The sequence below is a fragment of the Impatiens glandulifera genome, chromosome 1 (genome assembly GCF_907164915.1).
Source record: "Impatiens glandulifera chromosome 1, dImpGla2.1, whole genome shotgun sequence".
In the NCBI taxonomy this organism is placed as follows: domain Eukaryota; kingdom Viridiplantae; phylum Streptophyta; class Magnoliopsida; order Ericales; family Balsaminaceae; genus Impatiens; species Impatiens glandulifera.
In genome coordinates this window covers 12726096-12752873 of record NC_061862.1, presented here as the reverse complement: position 1 = coordinate 12752873, position 26778 = coordinate 12726096, and the positions used below count along the sequence as shown (strand labels likewise).

At 29.2% G+C, this 26778-nt stretch overlaps 1 protein-coding gene across 1 annotated transcript; it reads left to right on the top strand.

Moving 5' to 3' along the window:
• Window positions 1–3495: 3495 nt before the first annotated feature.
• LOC124914366 (F-box/FBD/LRR-repeat protein At5g44980-like) lies at window positions 3496–5591 on the top strand. Its single transcript, XM_047454938.1, has 4 exons — window positions 3496–3528; window positions 3599–4942; window positions 5037–5180; window positions 5271–5591. The coding sequence occupies exons 1-4, from the start codon at window positions 3496–3498 to the stop codon at window positions 5589–5591; spliced, it is 1842 nt and encodes a 613-aa protein (XP_047310894.1).
• Window positions 5592–26778: the final 21187 nt, after the last annotated feature.

Sequence of the window (26778 nt, the reverse complement as noted above, 5' to 3'; positions counted from 1 at the left end):
GTTGGTGAACAGAAATAACATGTATATGATTTAAGTATATATAAGACTAAGTCATTCGGTTGTTTGATTATAAATAAACTAAATCATTATGTGTTTGTATTGATAAAATGAAACTCTTTCCGGCCAAAGATGAAATAGTGGGTAAAAAAGAAGAAGTTATGATTAAGAAAAAAAACGGATCGTTAGCGGATGAACTTTTATATATATAAACGAAAGAAAGGAGATTAGTGGAATGGAAAAAGAAAGTTGATCGAGAGGTCATATGGATAAAGGGTTGAGCTAAAAGAGTAGTTGAGAAAAGTATATTAGAATACAAGTAAGAATCTTACACTTTTATATTTTTATACCTATTTTGAAAAAAAATAAGTTTTCTTATATAAATATTTATTTAGAGTTAAAATGATTGAAAAAGTGTTTATCTTAAAATATGGATCAAGTTGACATTTGATAAAAGACTTGATAAAAAAAGATTGAAAAAAAAAAGAAGAAATAATTTGATCAGCTTATTTAGGCTAAAATGAGCTTGACTAGGCAAATTAATTTGAGCTTGACTAGGCAAATAATGAATGTGGTAAAGTGGAATTGGAAATGTGGAAATAAAAAAGTATTCTTGTACTCGGGATATGGTGATTTACTTACTTATTTGATAATAGTTATTTATGCCTCGAGTGCTTATACCAATAATAAGTCAACGCGTGACAGTTAAGTTCGGTTGATGGTTAAAGAGTCAACACAGGACCCCCAAATCTGGTTAATGAGTCAATGCAGGACCCCCAAATCATGGTTGATGGTAATGAGTCAATGCAGAACTCCCAAATCTTAGTTAATGGTTAATGAGTTATCGAAATAATGTAGTCTTTATCCCTAATCCCGAGCTATATACGAAAAGTATATTGATTATTTAAATTAAATATTATATTTTGAATAATATTTAATTTTTCTATACATAATTAATTGTCCCTTGATCCATCTGTTTAGAAACTTATGATTTTCTTACCGGGCAAGTTTAACTCATCCATTTTTATGGACCAATCTTTCAAAATATGATAATATTGAATAGCTGAGGTTGTGCTAGAAAAATTGTACCCTTAAGACATTAAATATGTAACCATCGATTTTTATTTAAGGATGGGATACAATGACATTTTGTATGGAAATACTTTTGTAAAGAGTAAGGATGAATTTTGTGTTAATAAAAAAAGGTGTGAAATGTAGTTGGTTAGCCTTGCATGTTATATTAGCCGTGCAGTAAATGACATGCGGTAGCAGTCGCGCCTCATGACTCAGTTCGGGGCGTGACAAATATAATCATAATATGCACATAATATAAGATAAATTCATAATTATATAGTAATATCAAATTAATAAAAATTATAACTTTTATAGGTCAATTATCATGTTAGATCTCTTTAATTAAAAAATAAAAAATAATGTCTATAATTTATAACATAAATACATACCTAATTGTCCAATAAATCATAATTTATTCCCATAATTTATGTATGTATATATACAAACATAAGAAACATGATTTATGAAGTTCATGATGATTTATGAAGTTCAGAGAGTTGAGAGGGTTAAGCTAATCATAAATGGTATCTCACTGTTATCATTCTTTGGACATTATCATTATATGCATTTGGGGGAAATCCTTTGCATTATTATTCAAAATACAAATAATTGATTATACAACAAAATAAATTATCTACAAAATAAGATATTTACTGATGCTACAAAATAATTAATGAAGAAGTGAGAAAGCGGTTTTTTTAATAGTTTGATGTTGAATATTTTATATTAAAATTATGTAATGACATTTATTTCATTTTTATTATTTAATTATTAATTTATCAATTAAAATATTTTATTTATATTTTTATAAATTTTAAATACAAAATAATTTAATAATTCAACCAACTAAAAATTCAAATAATATAATTTTTTAATTTTTTATAAACAGTCCCTGTGTTAAAAAATGATAAGAATAGTTGATGAACAGCAAAGTTTGACATAAAAAATAAATATAATACAACCACGTTTGCTCAATATGTTATCGTAGGTTTTTTCGAATAATGATAAACTCTTTGACCGATTCCATTGGTAATTCAAAAGAAATTTTAAAAAACGTCATAAGAGTAGTATTATGAATTATACGTATAAGATAATTATACTCATTGAAGGTTCCACGATTTCTCTCAAACTAGATATTTTACAATAAAATAATCGGGATGGTAACTCAAATATGTAGGGTTGTCTTATCAGCCGTCTCAATTCAAAAAATTTAGCAACTACCCAAAGACTCAGACATGACCTAGTGAATCACAATAATACTCACAAAAGACTCAAGATACTAGTCACCCCTCGACAATACAATTATGCAAGAGTAAGTGAGTTTTGACTCCACCTCTTCGTGACGCATGCGACTTACTATAATATAATTTTTTTAGTGCACATATCATCCATAAGAATTTCACCATGAATAACGTTTTTTCCGAAAACTAGATCTTGGATTAAATCTTTGACTCCCAAAACTTCTCCCAACAAAAATCATTTGGAATTATCGTAGTGAATAAAATTATAACAATGCCCTCACATTAAATCTATTCATGTCTTGCCATAGCGTACCGTCTGAACGACGATGAAACTTATTTGCGTCCTACCAAAAACAAAATTTTGTTTAAGAAAAATCTTCAAAATGTTTAATCTCATTCTATATCTAATTTTGTTTAAGAAAAATCTTCAAAATGTTTAATCTCATTCTATATCTAATTTGACTAGCGAAACCACTAGACTGAAGATCAAGCATTTTTTAACTTTGACATTTCTACCTATAGAGAATAGGTGGCGCGCAACTAGACTTTTGACACTACATGTCTACATCAAATATCGTCCAAAAAATTAATCGAAGGTCCATCCTCACAATTAATCTCAATTGCTTGTAAAAACTCTTTCACTTGGAATAAATTTCAAATAACATATTTTTTCATAGAAGAATTTTTTTTCCCAAAAAACCCAATAGAAATTACAAATTACCCAATATCAAACAACCTCTTGGAATTCTTGTTTAAATAAGTAAAGAAGTCCTTGAGGAGTTAGTTATGAGTATCTTTCCGGCATTCTTGATTAACAAAGAGTATATATAAATAATATATCAGAATTTTCAAATTACAAGGTCTCCATTTCATACTCAACATACAAGGTCTCCATTTTCATATCATACTCAGAAGATCATTCATTCATCTTCCTGGTAAGTGTTGCAGCGACTGGCTGAAAAGAACTTCAGTCCGGCCCAAAAACCTTTCTTTATGTTCAATGTTTGTCCCTCTTTCTTTACTATGATCTAATTCGTAAATTCTTATGTATTCTATACTCTTTATTAATCAAGAATGCCAATAATATACTCTTAACTAGACCTTTCTTTATGTTGAAGGTCCGTTTTGATTATTTTAAACAAGAACTACAAGAAACAGAGGGTTTTTCCATAGCTATTACGCAATGAGGAGAAAGCGCAGAGACCTGAACTTGCTGGTATATAAAGCTAGACCCTGTTGATTTATTTCTATTGTCTAATTAACTAATTAATGATATCCTTGTGAAGAGAGAAAATAAGGATTTGCTTAGCGATTTGCCTGATGATCTTCTGGACGTTATCATTTGTAAGCTGGACATGAAAGATGCAGTGAAGACAGGCAGTTTATCGAAAAGATGGAGACATGTCTGGACTAATTATGTTGTTGATCTCAAGTTTAACCATGTTAATATTCTTGGACTGAAATCTAAACCCCGCAAGAAAAAATTGGCAGGTTTAGACACTGTTTTTGTAGATAGGGTGGACAACATTATGAAGCTGCGGTGCGAAGGAAATAGAGAAAAGATTAACTCGTTTTGCCTTCAATTTCCCTTGGGAAAGAGGTTTTCTCCATTAATAGATAAGTGGCTCAATTTTGCCATTGGAAACAGAGTTGAGACCATTGATCTTGATTTATCCTCTAACCTACCATCATCAGCAAGATACAACTTTTCATTGCTTAGGACCGTCTCAAATTATGAGAAAAAGACACTGAAGCATCTACGACTCACCAATTGCAATTTCCGGGGTTGGTCAAGTTCCCCAAAGTTTGGTTTACTCATTTCTCTTCAACTCGAAACTGTAATCATAAGCAGTCTTCAACTTGCCAAGGTTCTTGAAAGTTGCCCATTACTTGAAGATTTAACTCTTGATACATGTTGTAATCTCACCGAACTGACAATTAACGCTACTCTTTTGAAGCATTTGTCCTTGACCAACTGTTGTAAACTTAAGGAGATTGATGTGATTCGTGCCCAAAATCTCGTTTATATTCAGCTTGCAGGTGTACTCATAAACAGTCTTCAACTGAGGAGGCTTATAGAATGTTGCCCGTTACTCGAAGAATTAACTTTGAAAAGATGTCATCGACTCACATATCTGAGAATTGGCGATTCAAATAACTGTACTCTTTTGAAGCACTTGTCCTTGACCAGATGTTCTAGACTTATGGAAATTGATGTGATCCGTGCCCCAAATCTCATTTCTCTTAAGCTTAAAGGTGTATCGATAAGCAATCTTCAATTGACTAACATTATAGAAAGTTGCCCGTTACTCGAAGAGTTAACTTTGCTTTTCTGTAATCTACTCACGTATCTGAGAATTCTTGAATCAAACAACAGTCGTCTGAAGAGTTTACACTTAGATAGATGTTCCAATCTTAAGGAGATTGATATTTGTGCCAACCTTCTCCATACACTTGAATACAATGGAATTTCACAGTGGTTCTCATTTAAGAAATCCCCGAGACTGGTTAATGTTTTTATTGGCAAAGATATACATCTCCTGAATGGGGATCCGCTTCGAATTAATACATTAGCTCGTGATATTCCTTCGATTGAGAATCTAATTTTTGCGCCGCATCATAGTTTAGAAGTAAGTTTTTGTCCTTGTTACCATTTTGTTTTTAACTAACAAAACAAGTACTGTTATATGATCATCAAGGTATGTATTGTTTCTTGTTGGACAGTTTTTCCATATAAATGATCCCGAGCCTGTATTCTATATGAGGCGATTGGTTTTAAATGTTGTAATGCGCAATAGGAAAGAAGAACTCTTATGGGTCAAATCTATCTTGAATGATTTCCCCATATTGGAAACATTGGAGTTAAATGTAAGACCGTTATGGGTCAATTATATCTACTAATTATGATTCTCCAAGACCATTACATAATTTTAACATGTTTATTCTTGTTTGTTGCAGTTCATGATCAAATCCAGGAAGGAAATGAATGAGAAGGCAACCTTTGACAGATGTCGTAATAAACGCATAACCAAGCTTGAGGTGAATGGGTTCGAAGGAAACCAGCACCAAGTTGATCTGCTTGAGTTTCTATTAGAGAATCTAGTCGGGCTTAGAATATTGGCCATTGGTCCATGCCGTAAGACATACATAAGCTTCAATAGTTGGGTTTATGGAAAAGCAAATGATAAGGGGAAAAAATGGTTTGAAGACAGATCTGAGTGGCTTCGCACAATAATTTCTCCACTTGTTCATCTAGAGTTTCTAAGGATAGAATCGTAAGTCCCCATCAAAAGACTTGAATCTGCATATGTTATTAGATGTTTACTTTGTGTAATAATTAATAAAACTTCTATCAAACTGCAATAAACAATGTAAAAATTGTATTCCTTTATATAGAAAAACTCTTGTTCTTAGAAATGTGCCTATTTCGATATGTATGTGAAAATCGGGAATGATTGCTATGAGAAGGATACTATGACTGATGAGAAACCCACAAATTTTATTCTCAAACTGATTTCATTCAAATGAATCCTACCTAGAATACAAATCTCGGGTCGTCACTAAAGATCGATACTCAGTTTTCTTGATTAACAAGAAACTAGAAGAAAATAAGGAGCAGAAACACAACATAAAGCTCTAAGGGTGAAAGTAAGGAAGAAGAATAATTATTCTGTGCAATGTATTAAAGTAGTGTTAGCCAATATGCAACTAATTGTTAATAAAACAAAATAAGATCTTACTGACGCTAAAATATTATTTAGCGTCACATAATAGCGTCTTTTTACCGACCCTAAAAATATAAGGTCACCAGTAGTCGGTAATTAAACACTTTAGCTAAGCAATGTATAGCGTCTGTAATTTATTTATTATTAAATATTATACGATGTTATTTTATAATACAATTTTTCTGATTTTTTTTCTTGAAAATTGTCTATGCAATAATATAAATGAGAGTCAAGCCAATCCACAAACACATTAAAAAAATGAAAAGAAAAATATTTTTAAAAAATACAACACAAAATAATTCATTAAAGATCAAACAAAAAAAACACCTCAACTCATTCTGAAGGTAAACTACCAACACAGATCAAAGAATTTAAAATTAGCCATTAAACTTTAAAGCTTTCATTAATTATTTTTTTTAATCTTTCTTAATATATATATATATATATATATATATATATATATATATATATATATATATATATATATATATATATATATATATATAATTTCATATATAATAAAAATAATTAAATTTTTTATCATAATTTTTTTAATATATTATATAATAAACAAAATTTATATTTTCACTTTTTTCCAATATAAAACATATATATATATATATATATATATATATATATATTCTAATTAAAAAAATTATTTCCATATTTATTTAATAATAAATAGGTTACATATCTAATTATTTAATTTTATATATTCATATTTTTATATATAATACTTGTATCATAATTTTATTAACTAAAAAAATGCTAAATTAATTTTTGAATTTATTAGTTTATATATATATATATATATATATATATAATATTCTGATTTAATATGTTAATTTTTTATTTATATATATATATAATAATGATAAAATATATAATATATATAATGAGAGAGAAAATAAAAAATAATTAGAAAAAAGAAATTAGCTATTATTAGTTATTTGAATTAATTATGAAAGATAATATATATAATATATGAGAAATGATTAAGGAGAGAATTTGAAAGAAGGAATGAGTGAGGGAATAACATTGATAGGCTTGAGCTCGGCTCATATAGTATATATTTGGGGAGAGAATTTGGGTGATGGAATGACGTGACACAATTTGATTGGTTGAAAAAATAAAAGAATTTCTCTTTTTTTAGTCTCTCCTCCCACTTTTTCTTTTTTTCAACCAATGAGGTGATGCCACATCATTACCTCCCTATATCACTCATATTTGGGCTCGAGCTCGTTTCAAGCTTTTACAATCGAGATCGAGCTTGACTCGTATGAATTTAGTTGAGCTCATGAGTCGCTCATCCTCGACTCATTTAGAAAGCTCGTTTAAAGCTCCTTTAGAGGTCCTTTAGAAAGCGTGAACTCCTCTAGTGAAAATTTTTTATTTATCTGGTTGTATAAAAGTTAAATTTATAAACTCAACAATGAAATGAATGAAATATTGTAAATATAATTTTCAAATAATTTACAAATTATATTAAACGATATCATACAAGAACATGTTCATGATCTTATAAAAGAACATGTTCGCGAAACCATAAGTGATCCTATAAACGAACATGTTCGCGAGCTTACGAACCGAATATTGAGAATCTCAAGCTCGACTCATTAAGACTAACGAAAGAGCTTTTTGCCGAGTCGAGATTCGAATAGCTCGCGAGCATATATGTTTATTTACATCCATACTTCTCTAAATACCTCCTCCATTTCCCTCCCTCTATCACTCCTCATAATATATATATATATACTAGGACGGATATATGTAGGGACTTGGCCCACCCCGATTTTTTTACGGTTAAAATGTGACATTACTCTCTAATTTTTAAATTTTTTAAATAGAATTCACTATTTTTTTTATTTAATTATTAAAAAAATGATAAAAATTACATTTATGTACCCGTTTTATCCAAAATTTTCTCGTTTTCTATTTTAGTCCACCCTAAATTTTTTTAAGCCCACACTACCACCGAATCATTGGTCTGTCTCTCTCTATATATATAATAAAAGAAAAAATATTTATATAAAATTAATAATATTCATAATTTTTTTAATTAAGTAATTTTTTATTTTTTATCTATATATATATATATATATATATAATATTCTGATTTTTACAATTTATTTCCAGTAAAAAAATCGCTCATAGAGACATATAAGATTTTGTGAAAAGCCGTATTTGATGAAAGTCGTATGTACGACTTGGAGGGAGATCTTTCATATCTTTCGAGATCCACCCTACAATATAGAGTAAAAAAGCCAAAATAAGTGATTTTAGACCTTATAAAAAGAAAATTGATGTCTTTTATTGAATCTTTTTCATGGCTTGATAGATAATTTGATAAACCAATGATTTTTTTCTGTGTTTCAGAATACGGTTAACATTAGATCCGCTCTTCATAGACAAACTTGGTATTTGCGATCCCAGGAAAGATCGAAAATATCTATATAAAATTAATGATGAAGTAGAATTTGTTTATATCACGAAAAAATATAATATATATATATATATATATATATATATATATATATATATATATTGAGAGAAATAAAAAATAAATAAGAAAAAGAAATTAGTTAGTATAAGTTGTTTGAATTAATTATGAATTATAATATATATATATATTAAAAATTATAGATAATATATATATATATATATAATTAAATAGTAAATTAATGAATTAAAAATATAGATTATGAGAGAGAAAATTTAAAATAATTAATTAAAAAAGGAAAATTATGGTTGAATGTGGAGGAAGTTTGTTTTCGAATAAAAAGTTGAATAATTAATTAATTATTTATTAATATAAAAATGTGATAAATAATAAAAACTATTTTTTTATTTGGTTGTTATATATATATATTTAATATTGTATTAAAACTTCATTTGTTGTAAACACTACAAATCTAAACTTTAATTTATAATATTAAATAATTATTTTGAATTATTTTTTAAATAAATAAGATCAAAATAATTATTCTCATGATCTAAACCTATTTAAAACAATTAATTATGATTAATTATTTATTGTATTAATTAATCAAATTAATTAAGGATTAAAGCCAAATAAAGAAATAAAATTATTTGGGATAGATGTTGTATCTATAATATCTCAAAATAATTTTAGAAAAAATAAATAATTTTGATAAATTGTTGTACACTTCATCTAAACAAAATTATCTAATGAAATCCTAAAAATATACAAAAAAAAAATTAAATAAATAAAATAATTTGATAAAATATTTACCATATTAATTTTAATATTTTGTGTATTTAAAAAGATCAAAATTAAAACCAATAGGGTGAAAGAAAAATTAATTTCAAACAAATCTTTATGGTTTTAATAAAAAAATAAATTAATAACCGGGTGTAACCGAAATTGTAAGAAGAAGCTACAAACGCAACCGCGCGCGTTAGATTTGTGGAGGAGGCATGCACGCGAAGCAGTCGATCACCAAACGACCATTAGTTGGAATGTTAACGGACTACTCAAGAGTTGACGGAACGCCAAAAACAAAATAAACAACGTCGTTTTTTCTCCGATCACCTTATTCATCGCGATGCCGCGGGGATAAAAATGAAGAAGTCATGATGATTTTTGGTTTTTGTAACTCAACCATTGGTTGATCATTTTGACTCATTAAAAATCCAAAATGAGCACCCTACGATTGTGATCATTCTCCCCTACGAAAATAGAGATGAATCATTCTACTCCGGTAACTGCTAGTAAAAAACAGTCAAAAGTTAATGGCTTTTGCTGATTTAGACCACAAGGCTTCCCAACCCACCTAAGATGAGTATAAATACCCTCCTCAACTTATTTCGAAGTAACATACCAACACAGAAGCCTCAAATAAAAAAAATTGAAATTCGTCATTAAAACTTCAAAGCTTCGGTGTTTTCGAATTTTTTTAATTATGTCCTTCAAACTCGGATCTGTGCATCCAGAAAGCTTCCCTAAGGATCAAGGAGTGTTCTCCAATCCTTGGTAAGGTTTAAATCAACCTCTAATTCATATTTACAGTTTGAATTTGAAATTTTATATTAATAATTGCATAAATTTGTATGTTTGATGTTTATGTTGTTTTATGGTTGAGAATTCAACCCTAGATGATTTATAAACTATTTGGATATGATAGAAGCGATCAACCAATCTATATAACAAAAACCCAAATTTGAATTTCAAAAATCAAAAAAATGGGTTTGTTGTTCTTGGGTTAATTCGATCGAATCACTGCCCAAAAAGATTCCCAAAATAATTGTAATGATGTTGGTCAACTATTTGGATCATGTTTGATCTATTCCGATCATTTTGATCAAAATCAAAATTTTCAAAATAAAATAAAAACTTTATTTCTTGAATTGGTCAAAACGAAGTTAATATTCTTGTTTTGGTATCAATCAAGTATATGTGATATAAGTAAGCTATTGGATAGCTCTTATCACTTCAAAACAGCCTTAAAATCAAAAACCCGATTTTTGATCCTAAACTATTTTGAACAAATTGATCATCATCTAGGTCGATCCATACCTTAAGATGATGATCAACATGTTCCTGTGAAGCTACCCAAGCTCTTAGATCAAAGAATTAGAGCTAAAAAAGTATTTTGAAAACTGAATCCTTGTGTTCTTGATGACCGAGGCTTGATAACCTAAGACCAAGAGATCCGACCAAGGATTTTCGGTCCGGACCGAGACCAATGACCGATAAAAATAAGCTAGGACCAATACCTAGGACCGGTGCTTTTGACTTAAGGCTGAGACATAAGACAAATGTTCTTGAGATAGGACTGAGAAATCCGACCAAGGATTCTCACATAGGACTAAGAGGTCCGACCTAGGACCGATAAAGTTCGAACCTAGGACCGAGAGGTCTGACCTAGGACCGAGACTCCCAGGATCCAAGTAATGAGAAGTTGATTGGGGGGATTTATGAGTCAATGTGAGGGTAAAAGATATTAGTAATGTTGGAGATGGTTAATTTTGATCAAATTGAATGTGTAAGGTCATAAATGAGAGGTCAATTATTGGGGTAGATAAATGTGGAATGAGATGGATGATTAGCGAATTGAGGATAAGAAGGTAGGGTTGTAAATTGTAAAATATGTTAGGAGATGGGTTGTTTGACGAAGTGAAAGTAAGGTCTCGAGATGAGAGGTCGATTGTGAATTGTTGAATAAATGTGGAATGAAATGGTTAATTAGTCAAAGTGAAAGTAAGGTAACGAGAGAAGAGGTCGATTGTGGTGAATAAATGTTGAATGGGATGTATAGTTAGCCAAAGTGAAGATAAATATCGGGTTGTATATTATAAAATATGTGAGAAGATGAGTTGTTTGACGAAGTGAAAGTAAAGTCTCGAGATGAGAGGTCGATTGTGATTGGTGAATAAATGTGGAATGAGATTATTTTTTATTAGTCAAAGTGATAGTAATGTAAAGATATGAGAAGTCGATTTTGAAAGAAATTGATATTGGTGGTTAAAATATGCGAATAATTAGTTGTTTGACCGAAGTGAAAGTTAATGTCACGAGATGAGAAGTCTGATTTGAATTGATCGATAAATGTGGAATGAGATAATTGGTCAATTGGAGTGCTTTAAGGTCACGAGATTAGAGGTCGATTGAGCATTAGTGGGATAAAGTGAGGGTAAAAAAGATTGATAATGTTTGAGATTTTTTATTTGACGAAAATGAAAGTGTAAGATCATGAGATGAGAGGTCTATTGAGAAAAAATATGTGAGGAGATGTGTGAGAAGATGAGTTGTTTTTTGAAGTGAATAAAATGTAGAATAAGAGTGTTCTATTTTTATTTTAATATATTATTTGTGATTTATTAAAAAATTTAAACATTGAATACATAATTTAAAATTATTATTAATATTTTTATTGAATTTTTTTGTTTAAATTTTTATATGTGTCAATCGCACGGAAATCCTCATCGTTAATAAAATAGTGTTTGATTTTTGAAGAAGTATTTAATCTTTTACAATAAAATATTAAAACATTATAAAAATAAATAGATATTAAAAATTATATAAACACAACATCTAGGTTCATAATCGTATGTTTTATAAATTGTTTGAAATTAAGATATGAGATAAGACTATATAAACTTAGGTAATTAAAATATTATATTTATAATGAATAATTTTAAATTTTGTTCATGGATAAACACTCTTAATTTCATTTTTTTTTTTAATTTGACACTTCAAATTTCGTGAACACATCAATCCGCATATTAATCATTCCATTCCATTCATTTGTTTATATATAAAACGGATTGTACATATTTATAGACTCAATGTTTATATTTAAATATTATAATATATAAATTCATTTTAATATAATATTATGTTATTATTTTATATTTTTTTATCCCAACATCATCAATAAATTCATTTTGTTAAGTTCTTTTATATGAGTAACGATAAAGAGAGCGACGTTGATGTAGTGAATCCCCAGCGATCCCCACCTGGAAGCCACGTAGAAAAAATAAGTCAAGTTGGAAAATAATTTGATCAATTAAAAAGTTAGAGAGAGAAAATTATAAAGAAAGCCATGCTCGGGACAGAATGCTCCCAAACATGGACAGAATGCTCCCAAACATGACTATATTTTTGACAGAATGCTTCTGAACATGGCCATGTTCTTAAAAGATTGTTACTGAACATAGCCATATTGGAGACGAAATGCTCTCGAACAAAGCCATGTTTTTAACAAAATGATCTCTAACATGACCATGTTCTTGACAGAATGGTCCTGAACATGGCCATGTTCTTGACAAAATGATCTCGAACATGGTCACACTAGTAAAAATGAGTCTTTTACCAAAAATATAATCTATCGGTAAAACCCCTTTGCCGAGAAGTTGCCAAAACAAGATACTTAGAAACCAAAACACCAATTGGAAAAAAGGTAAATAAATTAGTGAAGAGTGACCAAAACCGAAAGATTTACTACAAATTTTTCGGTATATACTAGTTAAACCGAAAGATATACCTAAATTTTTCGGCTTTGGCCTTAAATAACCCAAAAATCTCAAAGTACTGGAAATGACCAAAACCGAAAGATTTAGCCAAATCTTTCGATTTTACCCTTGAATACCGAAAGATTTAGTGTAATCTTTCGATATTCGACATTTTCAAATTTATTATTTTAACCAGATTGAAACATTATTATATTTTATCCTTAAACAACTAAACACAATTCTATACTTATAAATTAAACCTAACCCCTACACATACAAATATAAAACATAATCACTCATTCTAAGTATAATCAAACACAAACCTTTATACATCTTCATATAATCAAACACAAACCTATACTTGTAAATTCAATCACAATTCCTATATTCTTGAAATATTGACTCACAATTGATATGCTTGGACAATTAAACAAGATTCATATACTTAGAAACCAAAATACCAATTGAAAAAGGGTAAAAAAAATTAGTGAATAGTGACCAAAAACCGAAAGATTTACTACAAATCTTTCGGTATATACTAGTTAAGCCGAAAGATATATCTAAATCTTTCGGCTTCGGCCTTAAATAACCCAAAAATCTTAAAGTGTTAGAAGTGACCAAAACCGAAAGATTTAGCCAAATCTTCCGGTTTACCCCTGAATACCAAAATATTTAGTGTGAATATTTTGAAATTCGACATTTTCAAATTTATTATTTTAACTAGATTGAAGCATGATTATATTTTATCCTTAAACAACTAAACACAATCCTATACTTATAAATTTAACAAAACCCTACACATACAAATATAAAACATAATCACTCATTCTAAGTATAATCAAATACAAACCTTTATACATCTTCATATAATCAAACACAAACCTATACTTGTAAATTCAATCACAATTCTTATATTTTTGGAATATTAACTCACAATTGTTATGCTTGGATAATTAAATAAGATTCATATACTTAGAAACCAAAACACTAATTGGAAAAAGAGTAAAAAAAATTAGTAAAGAGTGACCAAAACCGAAAGATTTACTACAAATCTTTCGGTATCTACTAGTTAAGCCGACAATTTTACCTAAATTTTGGCCTTAAATAACTCAAAAAGATAGTAAACTGCTCAATGGAAATAATGAGGGAGCTAATGAAGTCCCCCAAATCAAAGAGCTATACTATCAGGAGCAATTCTAATTGGAAGGTAAATGAAGTCTAGAAAAAGAATGTAGAAAAGAAAGTAGATCATGCATACAAAGGTCAAATCTACTTGGGTGAGTTTAAAACAAAAGTTGAGATTCTCAACTCTCCTTTTGAATTTAAATTGCCCACTGAAGTGGAGGAGAAATGCGTCAAAGAATGGGAAAATGTAGTTGTTAGGAACTACATAGGAAAAAACCATGTATCTTTCCCAGACACTAAGGAATCACTAATGAAACAATGGGAGCATAAATGACTGGAGAAGGTTTCTGCAAACATCCATGATCTCTATTTTCTATAATTCAAAAAGGGAACGAACTTGGATGATATTTTGAAAATTGGGCATACTTATATTGATTCAACTGTATGAAGTTTGAGAGATGGTCTAAAGAATTGAGCCTTCTAAGAAAGTCAAAGGAAACAACCCAAATATGGTTCAAACTTAGGAACATCCCAACACACATGTATAATGAAGAAGCTCTAAGTCATTTTGCTAGTCTATTGGGGAAACCATTATATATGGACCCAATTATAGAGGGAGGAGAGCACATTACTTTTGCTAGAATAAGCATTGAAGTGCATTCTCAAAGTACACTGCCAAAGAACATGACAGTTGTTGATAGGAAGGTAAAACCCACAGTAATGAAAATCTCATATTAATGGAGGCCAAACATGTGTGCTTTCTACAATACTTTTCAACATGTTAGTACTAAATGTGCAAAAGAAATTGAGGAAAAATAGAAAATCATGAAAGCCCAGGAAGAAAAAAAGCAGGAAAATGAAACGGAAGAATTAGGAATGGAAGAGGATATTGTGGAAGTCAAGGATAGTGATAAAAAATGAGGAAAATGCAGAGGAGGAAAGTAAGAAAGATTCTGGGGGAAAAAGAAAGTAGTGAAGGAAAGAAAGTAAAGTGAATCAAGGTGAAGAGGAAAAGAAAATTTTCTATAATGCGAAGGATCAGAATGGAAGATGAACCTCGAGTTGTTGTTGATGAAACTCTAGAGGAAGATACCCGAAATTTCAAAGCTGAAACAGAGAATTCTAAAGCCGAAAAAAAGATTCCAAAATCAATGTGGAGTCTAAAGCTGAAGCGAAGATAATGAAGACAAGAACACATAAATTCAAATTGAAGATAACAAAGATAAAAACCCTCAAAATTTTAGAAACAATTCTTTCTATCGAATCAAAACGGGCTCGTAAAAAGAGAGAATTAAAAATAAGAAACAACAATACTCATCATCATCTTCAATACAACCTCCTTTAATCGTCAGAGGAATGGAAAAAGGAAGAGGAAGGGGAAGAAGGCCTCTCAATGAAAGCAGATGGAATGGGAAAATGCTATGATAGGATAGTTAAGTTTGAATGTAGTCTTTTATGTTTGTAATCTCTATTTTTTTAGAATGTATGAATGTTACCAATCATTTTTTTAGGGTCTTTTGATTGTCATCCTTAATCATAGCTAGGGTTTGTCTAGCTTTGATTTTCTAACTCACCCACTTTTAGGATTTTAATGAATGGGTTTAACCGTTTTCTCAAAAAAAAACTCAAAAATCTCAAAGTGCTGGAAGTGACCAAAATCAAAAGATTTAGCCAAATCTTTCGAATTTACAACTAAATATCGAAAGATTTAGTGTAAATCTTTCAGTATTCAACCTTTTCAAATTTCTTATTTTAACCAGATTGAAGCATGATTATATTTTATCATTAAGCAACTAAACACAATCCCATACTTATAAATTAAACAAAATCCCTACACATACAAATATAAAACATAGTCACTCATTCTAAATATAATCAAACACAAACCTTTATACATCTTCATATAATAAAAAACAAACCTATACTTGTAAATTCAATCACAATTCCTATATTCTTGGAATATTGACTCACAATTGATATGTTTGGACAATTAAACAAAATTCATATATGAAGAAATCAAAAAACCAATTGAAAAAGGGTAAAGAAATTAGTGAAGAGTGACCAAAACCGAAAGATTTACTACAAATCTTTCGGTATATACTAGTTAAGCCGAAAGATATACCTAAATCTTTCAGCTTTGTCCTTAAATAACCTAAAAATCACAAAGTGCTGGAAGTGACAAAAATCGAAAGATTTAGACAAATCTTTCGGTTTTACCCCTGAATACCGAAAGATTTAGTGTAAATCTTTCGGTGTTCGACCTTTTCAAATTTATTACTTTAACTAGATTTATGTATGATTATATTTTATTATTAAGCAACTAAACACAATCCTATACTTATAAATTAAACAAAACCCCTACACATACAAATATAAAACATAATCACTTATTTTAAGTATATAATCAAACACTAACATTTATACATCTTCATATAATCAAACACAAACCTATACTTATAAATTCAATCACAATTCCTATATACTTGGAATATTGACTCACAGTTGATATGTTTGAACAATTAAACAAGATTCATATATACTTAGAAATCAAAACACCAATTGGAAAAGAGTAAATATATTAGTAAAGAGTGACCAAAACTGAAAGACTTACTACAAAACTTTTGGTATATATTAGTTAAAGCGAGAATTTTACCTAAATATTTCGGATTTGGGCTTAAATAACCCAAAAATCACAAAGTGCTGGAAGTGTCCAAACCGAAAGATTTTTCCAAATCTTTCGGTTTTACCCCTGAATACCGGAAGATTTAGTATAAATCTTTCGATATTCGACCTTTTCAAATTTATTATTTTAACCAGATTTAAGCATGATTATATTTTATCCTTAAGCAACTAAACACAATCCTATACTTATAAATTAAACAAAACTCCTACACATAAAAATATAAATCATAATCACTCGTTCTAAGTATAATCAAACACAAATATTTATATATCTTCAAATAATCAAACACAAACCTATACTAGTAAATTCAATCACAATTCCTATATATACTTGGAATATTGACTCACAATTGATATGCTTGGACAATTAAACAAGATTCATATACTTAGAAACCAAAACACCAATTGGAAAAGGGTAAAGAAATTAGTAAAGAGTGACCAAAACCGAAAGATTTACTACAAAACTTTTGGTATCTATTTTTTATACCGACAGTTTTACCTAAACCTTTTGGCTTTGGCTTTATATAAACCCAAAAATCTCAAAGTGCTGGAAGTTACCAAAACGAAAAATTTAACCAAGTCTTTCGGTTTTACCTTTCATAAACCGAAAGATTTAATATAGATCTTTAGGTATCTACTAGTTAAGCCGATCCACTCCAAAAAACCTAACACTTAGAAGACTTTCATGTTTTTTAAGGGACCAAAACCGAAAGATATAGTTTAAATCTTTCGGCATCTCCCCTCTAGAAAAATCTCAACAATTAGAATTTTTTTTTACTTTTTAAAATGGGTTAAAGCCGAAAGATATAGTCTATATCTTTCGGTATATCCCCTAGAGAAAACCCAAGACTTAGAAATTTTCTGATTTTTTTTGGAAGGGTTAAAGCCGAAAGATATAGTCTATATCTTTCAATATATCCGTTAAAGAAAACCCAACACTTGGAAGTTTTCTGGACTTTTTTTTGGAAGGGGTTAAAGCCGAAAGATATAGTCTATATCTTTCAGTATTCACCTTTCAAAAAAGGTTGTTTTTTGGAAGATTTCAAAGCCGAAAGATATACTCTATATCTTTTAGTATTGTCACCAAATACCGAAAGAAATGTAGAGCCTGTCAGTATCTTTTCTCATTGGCGACAAATTTCTTCTTTTCGGCACTTATATCGACAGATATATAAATCTGTTGGGAACATCTTTCGATAAAACCCCCTTTTTTACTAGTGTCATGTTCTTGATAGAATGGTCCTAAACATGGCCATGTTCTTGAAAGAATGCTCCCGGACATGGCCATGTTCTTGATATAATGCTCCTGAATATGATAATGTTCTTGACAGAATGCTCCTGAACATGGTCATGTTCTTAACAGAATAATTCTCTCTATAACTTTTTACATTTATAACTTTCTCTCTAACATTTTATACGATCAATTTTTTTTATTTCTCTCGTTAACTTTTTACATATTTTTTCTCTCGTTAACTTTTTACATTTATATATTTCTCTTTAACTTTTCACATGATCATTTTTTTTTATATTTTTTCGCCGTGGCCTTATTTCTTCTTTTATATTTACCAACAGTGTATAGAGAAACTCAATAGTATTTAAGAAGAGAGAGAAATCAAATACTCAGGTAATCAATGAAATTTGTTTCCAAATGCTAGATCATCCTCTAGCATTGAAAAAAAAACTTTGTAAAACATTAATACAAATATTTAAAATTATATAAACATAATACAAAAATTTATCTACGTATATTTTTATAAATTGTTTGTTTAATTTTAAATGTTGTGTTTATAATGAATAATTATAAATTTTTTGGACCGATAAACCTAGTAATCTTATTTTTTTTAATTTAACCTTTCAATTTTTGTGGACAGATCAACCGCATATTAAAATATCACTTTTTTTTTATATATAAAATAGGTTGTTCATTGTGTTTCTAGTACCCAGTGACATGGAGTTAAACATTATTACATAAAAATACTATTTTAATATAAAATAAGTCATTTATTTATATTATTTTTACCACAATATCATAACTAAATTTATTTTGTTTTCTCAATTTAACTTAATATTTTATATTTACAAATGGTGTAAACGTGGGCCGAGTATTTATTGAATTTAAGATATAAAACTCTATAAGCTTAGTTGGTTAAAATATTGTATTTATAATGAATAGTTATAAGTTTTATGGAAGAATAAATCCTCTTAAACTTATTTTTTAATTTAACCTTCAAATTTTGTGGACGAATTAACTCGTGTATTAACAAATTCATTCCTTTATTTATATAAATATCATTTTAATATAAAATAATAACATTCATTTATATTTTATGTCCCCAACATCATAACTAAATTTACATTGTTTATGTGAACAGGACGAGAGAGAAACCAATACATATTTCATTTGGAGCTCTCCTGGCACACCAGGATACAGAAGACTTTCAACCTTCCTCGTTCTTGGCTTTGCCCCCAGCCTGATAGAACGAATTGTTATATCGCCGTAACCACTTTTTTTTTTTTTTTTTTTATAGAATGATTGTTTTTCTTCTAAATATTTCATTGATAAATGCCAGCATCAATTCATTTTAAGATAGATCGAATTGTATGTTAAATAGGGCTGCAAATGAGCCGAACCGAGTTTAGACTAGCTTGAGCTTGGGCTCGACTCGATTTAAGATTTATTAGCTCGACTCAAACTCGAGCTCGAACTCAACTTTACTTGACTATTTATCTTTCAGTTCGACTCGATTCGAAAAGTTTGAACAAAAATTAAATTTTTGAACTCAAACTCGAGCTCAAACCAAATTTATTTACAAAATTAAAATATTAAACTTCCATACATATTAAACATTTAAAACATGATATGAAACAATCATACCTATTCAAAATTCCAAAATATGATAATTTAAAACATTACATTACCATTACTAATCAAAATTCTAAAACATAAAATTCAACAATCAAAATACAAAACTATATAAATTGTTTAAACATTCAATAAATTAATTTTTTTTAACTAATGTTTTTCAATCATAATATATTTAATCTTAAAAATAATTAATATAAAAAATAAATATTAAAAAAATATAAAAATAATTAATTGATGTAACGTTATAACAAGATTCTAACTTAGAGCAAGAATCTTATTATTATTTTTTTTTATATATTATTAATCTTATAAATTATTTTTTTCTAAAAACATATTATATATAATATATATATTTTTTTGTTTCTCTCCAATTATATATAATAAATATATTAATTTTTTGTTATTTCTTTAAATATTATATATAATATACTTTTATTATATAAAATATATTAACACTTTTTTTATCTTTTTTTTAATATTATATATAACAAACTTTTATTATATATAATACATTAACCATTTTTATCAGTAATATATTATATATTATATATTATAATATATTAATTATTAAATTCATAATATTTATTTTTTATTATATATAATATATTAACTTTTTTTTATCTCTATCACTATTATATATAATATATTTTTATTATAAAAAATATATTAACAATTTTACTTCTTTCTATAATAAACTAATTATTATTTCTTAATATTCATTTTTATTATATATAATATATTAACTCTTTTTTATCATTTTCAATATTATATATAATTTATTAAACTTTTTATTTATTTCGTCTTTTTTATTATTAACCAGTGTTATTCTATATATTCATCCCTATATATAAAATAATCGAAACATAAGTTTCTCATCATACATAAAAAAAAAATGATATATAAGTATAAGTTTCTCTTAATACATGAAAAAAGGATTAATAAGAGAATGAACAAGACTTACCTTACCAATGAATTAACCAATAAAATAGTTATTTACTTTTTTTTTTTTTTTTTTGTTGTCTAAATTCCTTATAAAGAGGTTTAGTAGATAAATAGATTAATTTATAAATACTTTATGATAAAACTTTTTGACTTATTTCACTTTTAGAGCTCTTTTGATTAATGGGTTATTTGGATTTTGTAGATTTTTCCAAATAATCCTACATGTTTGATTAAATTAGAAAAAAAAATCAATTTTTAAAATTTCGTACCAGTTATACCCTTCCTCTTCTCTCAATATATATAACTTTATTTAAAATTGATTTCGAAGGGAGGGTACATATTTATAATTAATTATAATTTATTTAAATAAAATAATTTTATTTATATTAAAAAACTATATATAGATTAATATTAACTTTATTAAAATGAAATAATTTCATAATTTAATTTATAGTAAAATAAAATTTTAAATGTAATAAAATAAATATTATTATATATATATTTATATTAATATTACATTTTATTAAAAAAAACATAATCTTATTTATTAAAGAAGAATAAAACATAATTATTATTTTATTTTATTAAACTGAAAAAAACATTAATTTAAATTAATTAATATATTTACTTATAAGGATTGTTTAAGGGTTGGTTTATATAAAAAAAGTTGAATAAATATTTTTATAATATTTAATTTAAATGAGGTATATTTATAAATTAATTAATATTGGTTATTTAAATATATTAATTTTATTTTTTAGTATAGTTATTTATTTATTTGAATTATTTAAAATTTAAATGTTATATTAGATTTATATTGTGTTTTAATTATTATTTAAGATAATTAATAAAAGAGAAATGATTGGGAAGATAATTTGAAAAAAAGAATGAGTGTGAGAATGATGTGACTCATCTAAATTTATTAAATTAGTTAATTTATTTATAAATAATTTAATTAAATAAATAAGAAGAATGAATATAGAAATGTAAGTGAATATGGACTCTTGGTTTGATGGAGAACCGAGAAGAGAGACAATTAAAGCAAAAAGAAGAGGTGTTCGAAATCTTTCGGGAAAAATTTACGAAGTGCGCACTACAATTGTGACAAGGAGGGAAATTTTAAGAAAGATTATCCAGATTTAAATAATGACAGGAAGAAGAGCGGAGAAGTAGTGGTTGTTCAAGAGGTCAAGAATTGGTACGAAAGTGTGAATGTTCTCGTTGTCTCCACAAATTAGTCCGACAAGCGTTGAATTATGGACGGTAGGTGTTCGTTTCATATGACACCTAATGGGAGTTGATTCGAGACCTATGAGAAGACTTAGATGGAGAAGGTTTTGTTAGATAATACAACCATTGACAAAGGCATACGAAATGGTGTCCAAGTAATTTTTCTCATCCTCTATTAAAGGCGACTGATTTTTAGATAGTTTGAAGTGACTAGCTAAGGGGTAACAACCGATTTTGCATCGTACAAGTTGAATATTTTAAGAACTTTATTCACATATTCTTCTTGTGAAATTTTGAGAACTTCTTTATCCCTGAAAATTCTATCCTAAGGATTTGTAAACTTTTTAGATAATTATTTCTTTAGTTTGTTAATCTCATACAAGCTTGATCCAGGAATCAACATATCATCAACGTATATGAAAAGAATAGTGTACAATTTATCAAACCTCTTGATATAGCAACAATGATCAGCTTCACACCTCAAAAAATTGTTAACTTTCATGAAGTTATATAACTTATTGTACCATTTCCTTGGAGCCTGTTTTAAACCATACAAACTTTTTTGAAGTTTATGATAGAAAAATTAAGAAAATTAATTTTCAAACCGGCCACACATTACAAGTTTTGAATATTTATTCTAAATAATCAAAAATGGAGAAATTGATAGAAAAATTAAGTAAGTTAATTTTGAAATCGGCCATACATTACAATTTTTGAATATTTATTCTAAATAATCAAAAAGGGAGAAATTGATAGAAAAATTAAGTAAAGTTAATTTTTGGAACCGGCCAGAAAACTAAACAACTATTAACTTCTATGTGCAGGAACAGATCGAATTGCATAAACCGGCTGGAGCATCACAAACTGGCTGAAGAACACTTCAAAGAAATCCAGTTCCAAGTGATCAAGTCAAGATCAAGAGGAATCAGTTTCAACATTCTCAAGGGACCGGCTAGCAAAGAAAAGTCTACATCCCAGTCGGACTATACTATGTAAGAGTCAACCGGAAACTAAAAGCTATAGAGATGACGTAATATGACGAAATAGACGTGTCTCGGAGAAATAAAAGAAGATAAGATCCGATCAGAAGCATGCGATAAAAACAATGATGATTTACTGATCCGACTTCGACAGCCGGAGAGTGCATTCCTGACACGTGTTCGAATCTACAAACTGGATACGTCATCTTTACCTGAGGAGTATTTGCATGCTTGCCAAGTGTTAGGAAGGTGAAACGTGCAAGCAACCTCTCTGCACCAGTGTGACTCTGAATTAACCAATCCCACGGTGAGAGAAGAAAATGACCGTTGGGATCATTTTCACTATAAAAGGAAGACGAAGCGACCTCATTAATAACGAGTTACGAAAATCTTAGAGAGATAAAGAAATCTCACGCGCGATCCAAAACCGTTGTATCATTTACCGAAAGCTATTGTTGTGTTGTGTTATTGTATTACATCAAGAGTGAGTTGGTGTAACCGGCGAGTAGCGAGTTAGGCTCGACCGGCAGTATAATTGTTGTAATCCTGAAAGTTAGTGGAGATCCTTCTCATAACCTGAGAAGAAGGGGTGACGTAGGAGGGTTTGCTCCGAACATCCATAAAAAATCTTGTCTCGTGTCATTTCCTTTATTTCCTGCTTACTCAATTAACCTAACCACAAACCAAAACAATCTTACTCCTTAAATCAAAAACCGGTCCATACACTCCATCTAACCGACTCCTTGTTAATCTCATCAAAACTAAGTCGCACATGTTGCTTCGGACTGAAATAGACATTTCCGCCATTGAACCCGGTTCAAGAGTCTGTGACAGTTTGCGAAGTGCTGAGAACGGTTATAATCTCTAACCGGACTATCACCAAAGTGTGTTGTGTTGTTGTAAGCGACCACCCTTCCTAAAACCGGAAACACCCAGGTCCTCCAAGGGAGTCCCCGATCCTAACAGTTTACACACAAGCTCATCTTTATCTTTGATTTCAAAGCCTTATGGTTGTCGTATTTAAATCTCTTCATTCAAATCATTGTGAAGAAAAACAGTGTTAACATCCATTTGTTGAAGATGAAGGTCTTCTTTCACAACTAAACTTAAAATAATTATGATTGTCATCAATTTGACCACTAGAGAGAATATCTCATTGTAGTCAGTATCTTCATTCTTTTGAAATCCTTTTAGAACTAATTTTGTCTTGTACCTTATGGTTTTATAATTTTCTTCTTTAATCATGAAGATCCATTTGTTGTATGGTTTGAAACAAACTCCAATGTAATGGTACAAGAAGTTCGATAACATCATGAAAAATAACATTTTTTTGAGGTGTATCGTACATTATTCTGCTCTACGTTGATGAAATGTTGATCGATGAGCAAGACTGTTTGAGATTAACAAGTTAAAGAAAAAGTTGTCTGAGAAGTTTGTAATGAAATATTTGGGTGTCGCAAAACAAATCATTGGGATGAGAATTTTTAGGGATAAAGAAGTTCTCAAGCTTTCACAAAAAGAATATGTGAAGAAAGTTCTTATAATATACGATGAAAAACCAGTTATTACCCCCTTAGCTAGTCACTTCAGATTATTTAAATATCATTCGCCTTCAACAGAGAATGGTCACTATTCCGTATGTCTCTGTCATTGGTTGTATTATGTATGCGATGGTTTGCACACGACTAGACATAAAACATGTAGTAAGAGTTGTTAGCAGATTCATGAGCAACCCCAATAAACAACATTGAGAAGTAGTAAAGTGGATACTATGATACTTAAGAGGAAGTATGAGTCTTTCTTTGTGTTTTCGAAAGTTTAATATGGGTTTGGAAGGATATGTCGATGTTGACAATGGTGGTGGTGTTAATAGTAGAAAGAGCACAACATGGTACATCTATACTCTAGGAGGTACTGCAATCAGATGTGTTTCAAACCTGCAAAAAATTGTTGCTCTTTCTAGTTGCGAGGAAAAGTATGTTGTTATGATAGAGACTACTAAGGAGATGATGTGGTTGCAACCTTTTTTTGCGAAAATTTTGTCAAGACTACGAGGGAAGTGTGTTGCGATGTGACAGTCAGAGTATCATTGTTTTGACAAAGAAGTCTGTTTATCATGGAACGATGAAGAATATACAAGTTGCTTATCATTTTATCCGATCAGCTTTAGAAGATAGAGTGTTAGCTCTTGAGAAGATTTTCGGGAGTGAGAATCTAGCTGATATGCTGACAAAAGTTGTGACAAACAAGAAACTAAAGTTGTGTGCAACTTCAGTTGACCTTCTTTGTTAAGACACCAGATGGAAATGTTAGGATTTGGATCGCCCAAATCTGATTTGTTTGAAACGATCTGTAAAAACTCGAGAAAAGAAAAACATAAGAAGGCACATATTTATAGTGGTTCACTCAAATGAGCTACGTTCACTTCAACTGCCACAAGATTTCACTATGAAAAGAAGAAGAAATACAAAGTTTTTTCCTCACACTTTATCTCTCTTGAATTCTATCTTATCAATGTAAACCCTTAATAATAACTATTTATAGGGTAAACATTCAGGTAATAAAACCTAAATACCTCTTGGTTAGGTCCAAGTCCAAACCCAATAAACTCTAATTAACAATTATAGAGTTTATTATAAGTGTAGGCTCCATAACTCAACAAACTCCCACTTGGAGACTAATTTCATCATATCTCGATCGGTAGAGACTTTCATCTGGTGTCTTAACAAAGAATACCAACTGAAGTTTCACATAGTTTCAGTTTCTTGTTTGTTACAACTTTTATCAGCATATCAGCTGGATTTTCACTCCCGAGAATCTTCTTAAGAGCTAACATTGCATCTTCAAAAGCTGATCAGATAAAATGATAACGAACTTTTATATACTTTGTCCTGTCATGATAAACATGATTCTTTGCCAAATTAATGACACTCTAACTGTTGTATTGGAACACACTTCCCTCTTAGTCTTGACTCAATTCTCACAAAAAAAGGTTATAACTATATCATCTCCTTAGTAACCTCTGTCACAACAACATACTCTACCTCGCAACTAGAAAGAACAACAATCTTCTTTAGTTTTGAAACCCAAACTGATTGCAGTACCTCCTAGAGTATATATGTATCTTGTTGGGATCTTTCTACTATCAACATCACCACCATTATCAGTATCAACATATCCTTCTAAACCCATATTAGACTTTCAAAAACACAAAACGAGACTCATACTTTCTCTTAAATATCATAGTATCCACTTTACTACTTCTCAATGTTGTCTATCTAGGTTGCTCATGAATCTTCTAACAACTCTCACTACATGTGTTATGTCTAGTTGTGTGCAAATCATCGGGTACATAATAAAACTAATGGTAGAGGCATACGGAACATTGTCCATGTAAATTTTCTCATCATTTGTTGAAGGTGACTGATCTTTATATAGTTTGAAGTGACTAGCTAAGGGATAGTAACTGGTTTTACATCGTACAAGTTGAATCTGCTAAGAACTTTTTTCACATATTCTTCTTGTAAAAGTTTGAGAACTTTTTTATCCCTGAAAATTCTCATCCCAAGAATTTTTTTGCAGCACCCAAATTCTTCATTGCAAACCTTTTAGACAACTTTTTCATTAGCTTCTTAATCTCATACAAGTTTGCTCCTACAATCAACATGTCATCAACGTAGAGGAGCGGAATAACTTATGATTTATCAAACCTCTTGATATAGAAGCAATGATCATCATCACACCTCAAAAAATTGTTAAGTTTCATGAAGTTATCGAACTTCTTGTACCATTGCTTTGGAGCCTATTTCTTATCATACAGACTTTTCTGAAGCTTACACACAAGCTCGTCTTTTTTTTCAAAGTCTTGTGGTTGTCGCATGTAAATCTCTTCATCCAAATTACCGTGAAGAAAAGAAGTTTTGACATCCTTTTGTTGAAGA